Genomic DNA, 13,471 nt, shown 5'->3' with positions numbered 1-13,471 from the left:
GAGACCTTTGGAAGGTGGAGAGTAGGATGGCCATTCGTATAAGTTGTTCCTATTCCAGCCTCATGCCAAGGATGCCCCCGTACTCAAATCCTTCACAAGAAAATGGTTAGGAAAAAATTCAACAGAGGTGTTATTTTGTTTGCAAAACTGAGAAACAAAAATGAGATTTTGTTTAATAGATGGAACACATAAAGTATTATTCAAAGTGAAGTTGGTATTAGGTGCAGTAAGTGTAGAGGAGCCAGTATGAGAGATAGGAATACCAGTGCCATCACCAACAACGACATCTTCATTCCCGTCATAGTTGGAGTACATGGAAAGGTTTTGCAAGTTAGAGGCAATGTGATGAGTTGCACCCGAATCAAGCACCCAATTGCCATTGGAAGCACTAGGGGCACCGGTGATTAAATGAGCTTGTGGCCAGGATTGTGGATGGTTTGGTTTGGGGCAAGAGCGACACCTTTGTTGTGTGACCAACTTTGTCACATAGTTGACAGACGACACGAGGGTAGCCCTACTGAGTATTAGGCCGCCAAGGGGCAGTGAATGGAGAAAATGATCTAGAGGGATAGCTGTTACCGGGATGAGGAGAGCTATTGGACTGGTTTTGGTTGGATGAGGAAGGATGAGAGTTTTTGTTGGTTGGAGAGTAGTTTCTGTGGGGTCCACCTTTGGGCTTCTGACCACTGCTTTTGTGAGTAAATTGAGCAGTGATGGACACCTCTGGCTTCTTGTTTTCATTCCGTTGCTGGATCATCTCTTCATCGAGTAGCTTGTCATAGAGATCTTCGAAAGAGATTGTAGAATCATGAACCCGAACAATAGTAGTGAGTTCCTTGAACTCATCTTGAAGGCCATTGAGGGTATGACTGATAATTTCTTCATCGCTCATGAGATGACCAATTATGGCTAAGTCATCAATCACACCTTTGATCTTAGTCATATAGTCTGATATAGTGAGACCCGCTTTCGTAGTCCGCATCAAGGAGGTGAGTAGCGTAAGCATCCTTGTGTTTGATTTGTTGGCATAGCTTGTTTGAAGCTTGGCCCAGGCAGCTGCTGAAGTTTGACAATTATTGATAGTGGGACCAATGACTAAGTGGATTGTAGCTTGAATACTCAGGAGGACAAGCCGATCTTGCCGGAGCCATAAGTGGTACGCAGAATCGACTGTTGGAGGACAGGATGGGAGTCATCAATAAAACCAAGGAGACCGTAGCCAAACAACAAGTTGGTCATCTGAGATTTCCATGAGGCGTAGTTGGCTCCATCTTTTGCTAATTTGAAGGGGATTTAAGAGGAGGCATTGAGGGAGATCAGATTTGTACCAGCAATAGTGGTATTACCTGACATGGTGGTGTGCCCAACAGTTGGTATTGTTGTTGGGTTATGAGGAGGAGCAAGCTGAGTTTCCTGGGAGGAGGCTGAGCGTGGAGAAGAAGGATTGGACATGGAAAAAAATAATAATATGGAGTCACGACAGATCTGGGTGAAGAAAGAAGAATGGGACAGAGATTGAACGGATAAAAGAAAGGAGGGGTTGTTCTTGTGACAGCTAACGCTCTGACACCATAAAGAATATCAACGGCTTATCTTTACATTTCAATCTCAAGTAATACATATACAAGGAGGTAGCTGTAGTGTCCTACAAATATGGAGACAAACTAGGACCCTAACAACATATGACAGTACACAATATACACGATCTGCAACTGACTAAGTAAAGGAAAGTGGTGCTAATATATAGCCTACAATTACGTTCTATCAGTCTCCTCGTTTATTTTGCTGCAACCTTGCTGATTATAAGATGATTTGATGATTTGTAGTAATTTGGACCGAAATTATGTTTTTTTTGTTTGTAAAGTAGTCTTGTTTTGCAACTATTTGATTAAGGATTTGGTTTTATGTAGGAAGGATTTAACTCATTTGACTAAGTACAAACAAATTTTATGCAGTACAAATTTGTAAAAAATATGAGAATGTAGGTTTGACAAATTTGGAAAAACACTAGAATGGTTTGATAAATTGATCACAATATAGGTTTACAATACCTCTTCTCAACGGAACTTTTGCCAATAACTTTGTGATTGAGGTACCTATTATATTACATGCTACAATTTCTTTGTTATTGAAATTGTTACAATTTTTTCAAGATTGAAATTCTACACTCCATTGTGATTGTTTGGTGAAGAGAACCGAATGGGTTTTTCAGAACTGAATTTGGCCCACTACACTCTCTTTCCAGGGCATCAGAGAGTTTAGGAATGAAATCTCAACTACCTGTTCCTAGAGGTGCAAAGAGAGTGAAAAGAGGGGAGGGAAGCTCCCTCTCCCTTTTCTTTGCTTTTTACAGAGAGGTGCTCCTCTTTGTTTGTACTGAGGTCAACTTATATCCGTTTAAACCCACTTTATTGCCTTAATTTTGCAAGTGGATACATAAAAAAATTAGTTTCTCTAAGTATTGCAATTGAGTATAACAAACAGTACTGCAAGGTTTATGCACAGTTTATGTACAAAGGTCATGCCCTATTTTAAGTAAAATTTATGTACAATATATTTAACATGTATTTTATAAAAACAATTATGTTCAAACTTGGTTAAAATTCTTGAGTTCGAGTTTGATTACAATTTTAAGCTCAAGGTTAGGCTCGGCTTGAACTCGAGTTTAGAGTATTTAAATCAAGCCCAAATCGAACATATACAATTTCCCCCTAGACTAACTAGCATCCAACGATTCTCCTATCGTGATATGAGGCTTCCCTATGCTAAGTAATTCCTAAAAATAATTGATTAATTGTTTTCAGAAATTATTAAATAGAGATTGAGACATAATATGGGCTCCTTTCCTCGTAAAGGAGGGGAACAAGTGATTTGTCTTCTCCTCTCTATCGTCCGCTAAATAGATGAGAGAAAAAGTAAGAGAGAAGGAGTTTCTAGATATGAAAATAGGAAACTAACGTTATGAGGATAAATATAGAGGAGGTGAATAGAATTATCAAGTTTAATGATTGATTTTCACTTTAAATGGAAAAAAAAAACTTTCCTCACAAACAATGCAGAAATCTAAATCTAAATCAAGTAAACTACAAATATAAAAAGATTTATTGTGGTTTACGACTCAAACTTAGTTTATTACATTCGATCCACCTCAAAGTTAAATCAATTATTAATAAATCAAACAACATCTACAACAAAAGACTTACAAAAATATCAATTACAACAATTGCAACCAGGTATTAGCCTAGACTCATTAAAGGGATTTTTATCTTCAAATCATCTCACACCTGCTAATTGATTTGATTTACATTACATAGATTACTTGCTTCACAAATATAATAGAAGTTACCTCTAATTAGGTTGATATTACAATAATGTGATAAAATAAAATTAGATTATACTAAGATGACAGTACCACAAAACTGATCTCAAGAATTGATATAATTCTAAGTTCAGAAAGATTTATGATTTTTAAAACCTACAATGAGACTACTCCGAGTGAGAGTCAAATATGAAACTCTCAAGGTCAATATGAAAGATGAACAAATTCAATAGATCTCAAAGTATGGGAGCACAAATTAGCTTGCTAAACCTAAATGCAATCAACTGATTTCAAAATCGTAAGAATAAATGTACTAAGCTTGTTAGATTTAGGATCCCATGAAAAAGTATAGTAATGGAACTAGGTTAGTAGAGAAGAAAGCAACAAGTGAGAGAAAGAGAGAGAACAAGTGGGAGAAGAAGAAGAAGAATGAGAAAGAGAGGAGAGGGAGTTCGGCTAAGAGAGTGAGAGAAAAGGAAGTAAGAAGGATTAGGATAAATGACGTCCTAATCCTCCCCTTCAATGTATTTATAATAATGAGAGAATCAATAATTACATCATTACCCTTTACCCTAAGAAGGGAGAAAAATGGACAAAAATCAAAAGGAATTTACATCATGCTACTACTCTGAGTTTATCTTCCAACACTTCCCCTCAAGCTAGGGGAGAGAACATCGTAGATACCCAACTTGTCGCATATAGTGGTCTAGATCTTGGATGTGACTAGTTTTATAAGTACATTCGCTACCTGTCCTTGAGATGAAACATGTCTGAGAGACAAAATACCAGCTTGGAATTTTTCTCGTATAAAGTGGTAATCTATTTTAATATGTTTTGTTCTCTTGTGGCAGATCGGATTTGAAACAATATGAATGGTTACATGATTGTCACAATATAATTCTATAAGGGCTTTTTTGTAGAACCCTAATTCAGAAAGAAGAAATCTGATCCATAGAAGCTCACTAACCGCATAGGTCATAACTTTGTATTCTGCTTCTGCACAGGATCTTCCAACAACATTCTATTTTTTTGCTTCTCTATGTAACCAAGTTACCTCCAACTAAGGTACAATACCCAAAAGTCGACTTCCTATCATCAGGTGATCCAGCCCGATCTGCATCCGCAAAACCTTCAATGTTGAAGTGACCTTGATTTTTATAAAGAAATTCCTTGGGGTTCCTTTTAAATACCTCAATATCCTCTCCAAAGCTTGCCAAAGGGTAAATTGTGGTTTATGCAAATGCTAACTAAACACACTTACTACATATGATATCCAGTTTGGACATTATAAGGAAAAAAACTTTCACACAAGTCTTTGATATTTACCTATATCAACAGCTTCACTAGAGCTTGTACATAGCTTTGTGTTAGTATCCACAGGAGTATCTGCTAGTCGTCATCCCATAATCTATGTGTTATCTAGTAAATAAATAGCAAACTTTCTTTGAGATAATACGATCTCATATTTTGACTGGAATACCTCAATATTAAAGAAAATTTTCAAAAGTCCAAAATCCTTCATTTTGAATTCTTTGCATATTTTCTCTTTGACTTCTTTTATACTGTCTGCATCGCTGCCAGTTAAGATAATATCATTCACATATACCGCCAATAATACTCTTCCCTTTAAGGTATTCTTGACAAAGACAAAATTATCTATTGAGCATCTGTTGAATCCAAACTGTAACATTGTTTTGCTAAATTTGTCAAACCTAGCCCAAGGATACTATTTAAGGCCATATAAAGATTTTCTCAATATGCATACTGACTCCCCCTCAATCACAAAATCAGGTGGTTGATGAGTATAAATTTCTTCCTTAATATCACCATTCAGAAATGCATTCTTCTCATCCTATACTAAATTTAACTTGGCCATTGGGGAGAAAGTTTCATCATAATCTACTCCATAACACTCAGCATAACCTTTTGCAACTAGATGTTCCCCTATTTGGTATTCACTGCCCAAGAACTTGTGCTTGGGAAATTCCACTGGAATTAAATAAAAGAGATTTTCACTCTTTTAAGCCATGTTTATGCTCAAATACATAATTTACAATTCAATATCCCTAAGAGATTTACTAGATTCTACCTCTAACAAAGTCCTTTCTATCTAGATTACTGAGGTTCCAGATGAACCTAAAACAAAAATTACAAAATAAAGATAAAAGTTTACACCCTTATCAATTAGGGAGAAACTTTATTCTTTGAGAGATCCAAACCTTCAACCTTTGTAGCACAATGTAAAATATTGGAGCTTGACTAAGATGTATGCAAAAAATGGTATAAGAAAAGAGAATGGGATTTTCTAGAGTTTTGACTCACTCTTTCTTCAAAATACACTTTAAGACGAATTTCAAGAGATTGGGAATAAATGTAAATGGATATGCCAATAAAGGCCCATTAACTTATCAATGGAGGTTTGATATGGTATTTATAAGTTCACTAAGCTAAAGTAGCCATTGTTTGCCCCTTTTTAAAAACTTGAGTTTATATTAATTGATCAGTGTAAAGTAGATGATCAATCAATCGTGTGTAATGATTTTTTTGTTGTTGAGAATATGACTTATTGATTTATGGTATGATCGATCAATATATTTTCGTTGGGTCTAACATTTTAAGTTGATTGATAATGTACATGATATGGTCGACCAGTCAAAATTTCCATTGGTAGTCTTTAACAAGTGTGATCAATCAATAACCTTACTATGATCGATCATGTTTTATGTCCTTTGTTGGCAAAGTTCTATATGATCAACTAGCCATTGAGGTTGATCGAGACATCAACATGAATTTGCTTTGCCTAGATAATATTGATTGATTAGTCCAATTGGGTTGATCGATCATGTAACATAGATGGGTCATATTCTGGATAATCGATTAATCGACCTTGGTTGATTGATCATGCTTTATATTTTTTGTTTATGCACTTCTGGTCAATCAATCATTCCAGTGTCAGTTCATCATATAGACTTTCAAAGCATGTGAATTAATCATCCTAAATGATTCTAACATGTATGAAATGTAGGTATGCATTTGTAAAAATATGTTTAAATGCATAATATATCCTAAGGCTCCAAATTTGCATTATATGCTAGGTTTTGGAAAGAATACACTATTCTCTTACATAGAGACTAAGTTTTTGACTTTTCTAAGTGGTTCCTAAATCTCTATTATCAAATTTTTCTTCATCTTCTAATGGTGCTTCTTTAATAGTTCTTTGACATTCCATGAGGCTTGAGGTCTTTGAGATGCTTGTAATGATTCAATGTTTTAGACCTTGAAATTGATGTAATCTTGAAGGTAAAGTATATGAGATACTAGATATGCAACTGTCAGCTTAATTAAGTTTTGTGATCATCAAAATAAAAAAGGAAGTCAATGTTACGATATGTTAAAATGTATATTAAATGTAATTTATATTCATAATTGTTGTATAATTTGGGATATGTATATAGGGTTATTTGATTAGGCTTAATGGGATGAGGGGGTATTGTTTTGGGCCCATGGGCCATTTTGTAACAGGAAAACCTAAAAGATAAATACTTAATGAAAGGGGGAAAATCCCCAACGGAAACAATTTTGGATTCATCTTCATGTGTTTCGTTTTGTCATGAAACCAGAGAGCTACGCTCTCTCTTGTGGATGTTTGGACTGTTCTGCCAGTCTCTTGATCTTGTTTTGTCATGGTATCAGAGCTCTGAAGAGTAATCGTCCGACGTATTTTTGTTCGACGACTTGTGTGGTCCAACGAATTTTTTTCTCTTCGCTTTCGGCATTGATTTCGGGCGCTGCTGGAAATACTTGTCGCATGGTTCCGTTGCCGGACGAGTTACGGGGTTCCGTTGCCAGGAAGGGGGTTCTCGCTGGAAGGGGAAACGAAAGGGGTTGTCGGAAGTATTCTCCGAACTCGAAAACGTTATGGTTCCGTCGTCGAAAAAGCTCCATCGGTGGTTTCGTTGCCGGAGAAGCTAAAACGGGACGGGGGTTCTCACCGAGAAACTTGCCGGAAGGGGGAACGAAGGTAAGATTTTTTTTCTCCTGCACGTTCGTTTTGAGTGATTATTTGGCATATGGTCGTTTTGAAATTTGAGAACCTTTGGGGGCCGATTTGCAATTTCTGAAAGTTTGGGGGCCATTCTGGAATTTCTTAAAGTGCGAGTGTACTTTTCGAATTTCTAATAGTTTGGGGGTCTAATTCAAATTTCTGTTAACCTGGGGGCAACTCTTGGATTTCTGCAAGTATAGGGGTTTATTTGTAATTTCCGAAAAGTGGGGGTGTAGTTGGAATTTCTTATCTTGCGGGGGTGCATCAGGAATTTTGCTAGATTCAATTTTATCAAGTCAGCAGACAAGTCCGATTTCGCTCCTATTCGGTTCACGGGCAAGAACTATGGTATTTGGGAATTTCAATTCCGATTATTTGTTCAGGGAAGAGGTTTATGGGGTCATATTGATGGGAGTGATCTGGCACCTGGCGATGCTGACGCATTGTCAAAATGGATCATCATGGATGCTAGAGTCATGACTGGGATACTTGGATCTCTTGAGCCTCACCTAGTCCCAAATCTAAGGCCCTACAAAACTGCCGCCGATATGTGGAATTACCTCCACAAGGTTTATCGTCAAACCAGCACGGCCCGTCGATTTCAAGTTGAATATGAACTTGCAAATTTCACCCAAGGTAGTCGTTCGATTGAAGAATATTTCTCGGGCTTCCAAAATCTATGGGCTGACTACACTGACATTGTTTACGAGGATGTCCCTGCTGCTACTCTCTCTGCTATGCAAGCTGTACATGACACCAGTAAACGGGATCAATTCTTGATGAAGCTTCGTCCCGAGTTTGAGATTGCTCGATCACATCTGATGAATCGTCATTCGGTGCCGTCCTTAGATGCCTGTTTGAGTGAAATTCTCTGGAGGAGCAGTGCCTTACTACTCAGGCTGGCATGGAACCTCACGTTTAGGCTGATCTCTCAGCTCCTGTAGCTTATGTAGCACAAGGAAAGCCTCGGGGTCGGGACACCACTTCTGTCCAGTGCTTCCACTGCAAGACTTATGGTCACTTTGTTCTGGACTGCCCCAAGAAGTCGGTTCTATTTTGTAGCTACTGTAAGAAGCCGGGTCATCACATCACCGTTTGCCCTACACAACCTCCACGAAGGAAGCCTACAACTTATCATGCATCCATCGGTACATCTAGTTCTGCCATATTGCCGCCTGCCATTTCGGTCCCTATCATTCCTAATCCACCAGCACCTGCCAGTTCCACCACTCTCACTCCTGAAATGGTACAACAGATGATCATTTCTGCCTTTTCTACTTTTGGTATCTCAGGTAAACAGAACCTTTCTACTCAACCATGGTATTTTGATTCTGGTGCCTCTAACCACATGACCAACAATGTGGTATCTCTTTCGAATGTCCGAAAGTATGATGGCAATCTACACATCAACACTGCTGATGGCAGCACTCTGCCTATCAGTGTTGTTGGTGATCTCTCTCCATCTTTAGCTGATGTCTTTGCATCTCCTGACCTGTCGACAAACCTTTTGTCTGTTGGTCAATTGGCTGATAAAAACTGTAATGTTCAGTTTTCTTGCTTTGGCTGTGTTGTGCAGGATCAAGTGTCGGGGAAGGTGATCGCGAAGGGGCCTAAAGTGGGTAGGCTATTTCCACTTAAAGTCTTTCTATCCACTGTTATTCCACGTTCTCCTGTAATTTCTTTTGCTTGTAATGTTGTTGGATCTGGCCCTAAGTTGTGGCATAGACGTCTAGGCCACCCAAACTCGACTGTACTTCGTACATTATTTAAATCGGGTTTATTAGGCAATCAAGATTGTACTTCTCATGACACGTTTTTTAACTGTTCATCATGTAAACTTGACAAAAGTAAAACTCTATCATTTCCGCATCATGCCTCGCATGCCTCCCACTGCTTTGACCTTATTCATAGTGATGTTTGGGGAGTTGCTCCCGTTATCTCGCACGCACAAATTAAGTACTTTGTCACCTTTATTGATGACTTTAGTCGATTTACCTGGGTCTACTTCCTACGAGCTATGTCTGACGTTTTTGTCATTTTTAAGAGGTTTCTTGCACTAATTGAAACCCAGTTCTCCGCTCACCTTAAAGTACTCTGCTCTGACTCTGGAGGCGAGTACATGTCGGTAGAATTTCAAGAATTTCTTCAAAACAAATGCATTATCTCTCAACATTCTTGACCCTCGACACCCCAACAAAATGGTGTTGTTGAGCGCAAAAATCGTCACCTTCTTGATATGGTCCGCACCCTTCTCATTGAATCATCCATTCCTCCTAGGTTTTGGTGTGAAGCTCTCTCTACCTCCGTCCATTTAATTAACCGCCTGCCCTCGCCTGTCTTGCATCATGTCTCTCCCTTTGTTAAATTATTCAGTTATTCTCCATCCTACACAGATCTTCAGCCGTTCGGTTGTGTTTGTTTTGTGCATTTACCTGATCATGAACGACATAAACTTATAGCTCAATCCGTTATGTGTACATTTCTTGGGTATGTCGGTTCTCAAAAGGGCTATATTTGCTATGATCCTTAGGCACGTCGAGTCCGTGTTTCTCGGAATGTGGTCTTCTTTGAAAACCAATATTTCTTTCCCTCTCAAGTTACACTTCCGTCTACCTCTTTGTCTAGTTTGCCGAGCTTTGATGAGCCTCAACCCACTGCTTCGCTGCCCTCTCCTCCTTCTGACCTAGTGCTTGCTCCTGATCCTCCCTCTGCTCCTGCTCCCCTCCATCTTCGCACATCCACATGTAGTTCTCACCCTCCTGACCGCATGGTTTTCCCTCCCCTGTATCTCTGGCAACTACTTTGTCTTCTATTTCCATTCCTTCTGGATATAAACAGGCTATAGCACATGCGTGTTGGCAAAAGGCCATCCAAACTGAACTACAAGCGCTAGAGGAGAATCACACCTGGGACATTATGGCTTGCCCTCCTACTATTTGGCCTCTTGGAAGTAAGTGGGTCTTCTCTGTCAAGCTGCATTCCCATGGATCGTTGGATCGGTACAAAGCCCGCTTTGTGGCCTTGGGGAACAGGCAAGAATATGGGATTGATTATGAGGAAAATTTTGCCCCAGTTGCCAAGATGACCACAGTCCGTACTATCTTAGCCATTGCAGCCTCTCAATCTTGGCCATTGCATCAGATGGATGTGAAGAATGCCTTTCTCCACGGTGATCTGCAGGAAAATGTCTATATGAAGCTTCCCTCGGGTATGTCTACATCCTCTCCTGATCACGTCTGCAAGCTACGATGTCCTTTGTATGGGCTTAAACAAGCCCCCCGGGCTTGGTTTGAGAAATTTCGTAGCACCTTTATCCTCCACCGATTTACCCAGAGTCAATATGATTCCTCCCTCTTTTATCATAAGTCTGTTGCAGGCATGGTCATTCTCTTGGTTTATGTGGATGACATCATCATTACTGGCACTGACTCTGGACTGATTACCACGCTTCAGAAGGTGTTGCATGCCACTTTTCATATGAAGGATCTTGGACGCCTCACCTACTTCTTAGGGGGCTGGAGGTCCATCACACACTCAAAAGTATTTTCTTAAACCAACATAAGTATATTCAAGATCTTATCACACTCGTTGGGTTGGAGGACACATCTTCGGTGGCTACCCCTATGGAGGTCAATGTCAAATATCGAAAAGATGAAGAGACTCTCCTTAATGATCTGACTATCTATCGACGACTAGTCGGGAGTCTCATCTACTTGACTACTATTCGCCCGGACATTTCCTATGCTGTTCATAAGGTCAGTCAGTTTATGGCATCTCCTCGACACCTTCATCTTGCGGTAGTTCAACGCATCATCCGCTATCTGCGCAACTCCCTTGCTCGTGGTTTATTTTTTCCTACTGGCTCCGCGCTACATCTGGTTGCCTACAGTGATGCTGATTGGGTGGGGTGCCCTGATACCCGTTGCTCTACTACAGGTTGGTGTATGTTTTTAGGCGATGCACTGATTTCTTAGAAATGTAAGAAACAAGATCGAGTGTCCAAGTCATCTACCGAGGCCGAGTATCGTGCTATGTCTACTGTGTGTTCGAAAGTTATTTGGCTCCATGGTCTTCTTGCTGAGCTCTAGTTTCCTTAGCCCTCATCTACACCGCTTCATGCAGATAATACAAGTGTTATACAGATTGCAACCAATCCGGTTTTTCGTGAGCGTACCAAGCATATTGAGGTTGACTGTCATTCCATCCGCGACACTTGGAGCGCCGGGTAAGATCTCTACCGTACATTTCTTCGGATCTTCAAGTGGCCGATGTCTTCACCAAATCATTGTCTCAATCCCGACATAATTTTTTGGTTGGCAAATTGTTGCTGGTTGACTCACCATCATTAATTTGAGGGGGGATGTTACGATATGTTAAAATGTATATTAAATATAATTTATGTTCATAATTGTTATATAATTTGGGATATGTATATAAGGTTATTTGATTAGGCTTAATGGGATGAGGGGGTATTGTCTTGGACCCATGGGCCATTTTGTAACAGGAAAACCTAAAGGATAAATACTTAATGAAAGGGGGAAACTCCCCAACAGAAACAATTTTGGATTCATCTTCGTGTGTTTCGTTTCGTCGTGAAACCAGAGAGCTATGCTCTCTCTTGTTGATGTTTGGACTGTTCCGTCAGTCCCTTGATCTTGTTTTGTCAGTCAACACTCGATCAACATTTACAACTTCCAATTAGTTTCTATGAGTTATGATAAGGTTACATACAACAGTATCTTGTGTCTCTATTCGAAGCACAAATAGACAATCTTATAATGAAAATATGACAATCAAGAATAGCAAATTGATTAAACCAATCCTAGGGTGAATCTACCAATAATTTCAGTAGTACTAATAACATAAATGACAAACTCAAGGCACTTGAAAGTTTTAAAAATACTAGCAATACGAAAGGGTTTTCAAAAACTATCAAATGATATGAAAATCAAATTCAAAATTATTTAAACATGAAGAAGTCACCTTCCACAATTTAGAAAGTAACTATCCAAATCAGATCTTAAAATCAATGCTCATAAATACTCAATGACAAATCATCCAAAAGTACTTCTTGGCTCTCAATGGCACTAACACTTTAAGAAATCAATTGGAATTTCGAAATTCGTGTGGGCAAACGTAGCTTAAAGTTTGAGTCAAGTGTTACACATATATAACATGTTTCACAGTTAAAAAAAAACTAGCCACTATGAGTGGATAAGGTTATTTTTGGTTTTTTTAAAAAAGGTAAAAATAAACTCCAAAAATTACTGAAAAATAATTGATAAATCCTATTTTTTCCAATGAACATATTAATAGATCGCTTACAAAATTAGATACCTATAACCCTCTAAAACCTCCTTTGACATTCTAAAAAGTCGATTATTTGTATCAAGGGTTCGATTCCAATGCCAAGGATTCAAATCCATTCCTTTCAACAATTTGTTTCTATAGTCGAATCCACGACTAGGTTCAAATTCATAGCCTTTAGCTTCCTATATAATTTGAATCCACTTTCAAAATAAAAAGTTCTCAAATTCGCATCCTTATTGTTGACTTTCCTTCATATGGGTTCGAATCCACCCATGGATTCAACTCACACAATATGCATACTTCATACAAGGTTCAAATCCTCTTTTAATTTTGAAAGTTCTTTGTAACACAGTTCATATCCGTTTTCATGCTTTGCTTGCTTAAGGGTTCAAATCCATCCTTCTTTACAAGCTTTTTTGAGTCCATGGGTTCGAATCCTTTATGATAGGTTCAATCCCTTATTTAATTCTAAATTACATTTTTTTTCTCCTTCTTTCTACATTCAGATGGGTTCAAATCCACATTCAAATCCATTTTTCAAAAAATTCTAAAAACAACTTTTTTTTTTGTAAAATTCTCATGCAATGATTAGGGTATCATATATAAATTATCACAAAATCAAGTGTTTGGAGTCATCTCAACCCTCTTTTTTTTCACAAGTTGCAATTGATTTGAAACAAAATGGTTTCATACTCCTTCAAAATCAAAAAGAAATAATTAGGCCATGACGTGGTACATGTTAGTGACATTGCACAATTTACCAGATAATGGGTTGTCAATACTAGGGCCAATGGATA

The 13,471-nt window shown here is 38.5% G+C and overlaps 1 protein-coding gene across 1 annotated transcript; it reads left to right on the top strand.

Annotated features, from left to right (window-relative positions):
* Window positions 1-10,987: 10,987 nt before the first annotated feature.
* Window positions 10,988-11,593, top strand: LOC137955036 (uncharacterized mitochondrial protein AtMg00240-like). The gene is made up of 2 exons (XM_068801916.1): window positions 10,988-11,300; window positions 11,487-11,593. The coding sequence occupies exons 1-2, from the start codon at window positions 10,988-10,990 to the stop codon at window positions 11,591-11,593; spliced, it is 420 nt and encodes a 139-aa protein (XP_068658017.1).
* Window positions 11,594-13,471: the final 1,878 nt, after the last annotated feature.

This window comes from Aristolochia californica, unplaced genomic scaffold (assembly GCF_029961685.1).
Source record: "Aristolochia californica isolate CCGP_79_NKW_82.1479 unplaced genomic scaffold, dmAriCali1.0.hap1 SCAF_2, whole genome shotgun sequence".
NCBI classification, from domain to species: domain Eukaryota; kingdom Viridiplantae; phylum Streptophyta; class Magnoliopsida; order Piperales; family Aristolochiaceae; genus Aristolochia; species Aristolochia californica.
This window is presented reverse-complemented; position numbering and strand designations above follow the sequence as displayed.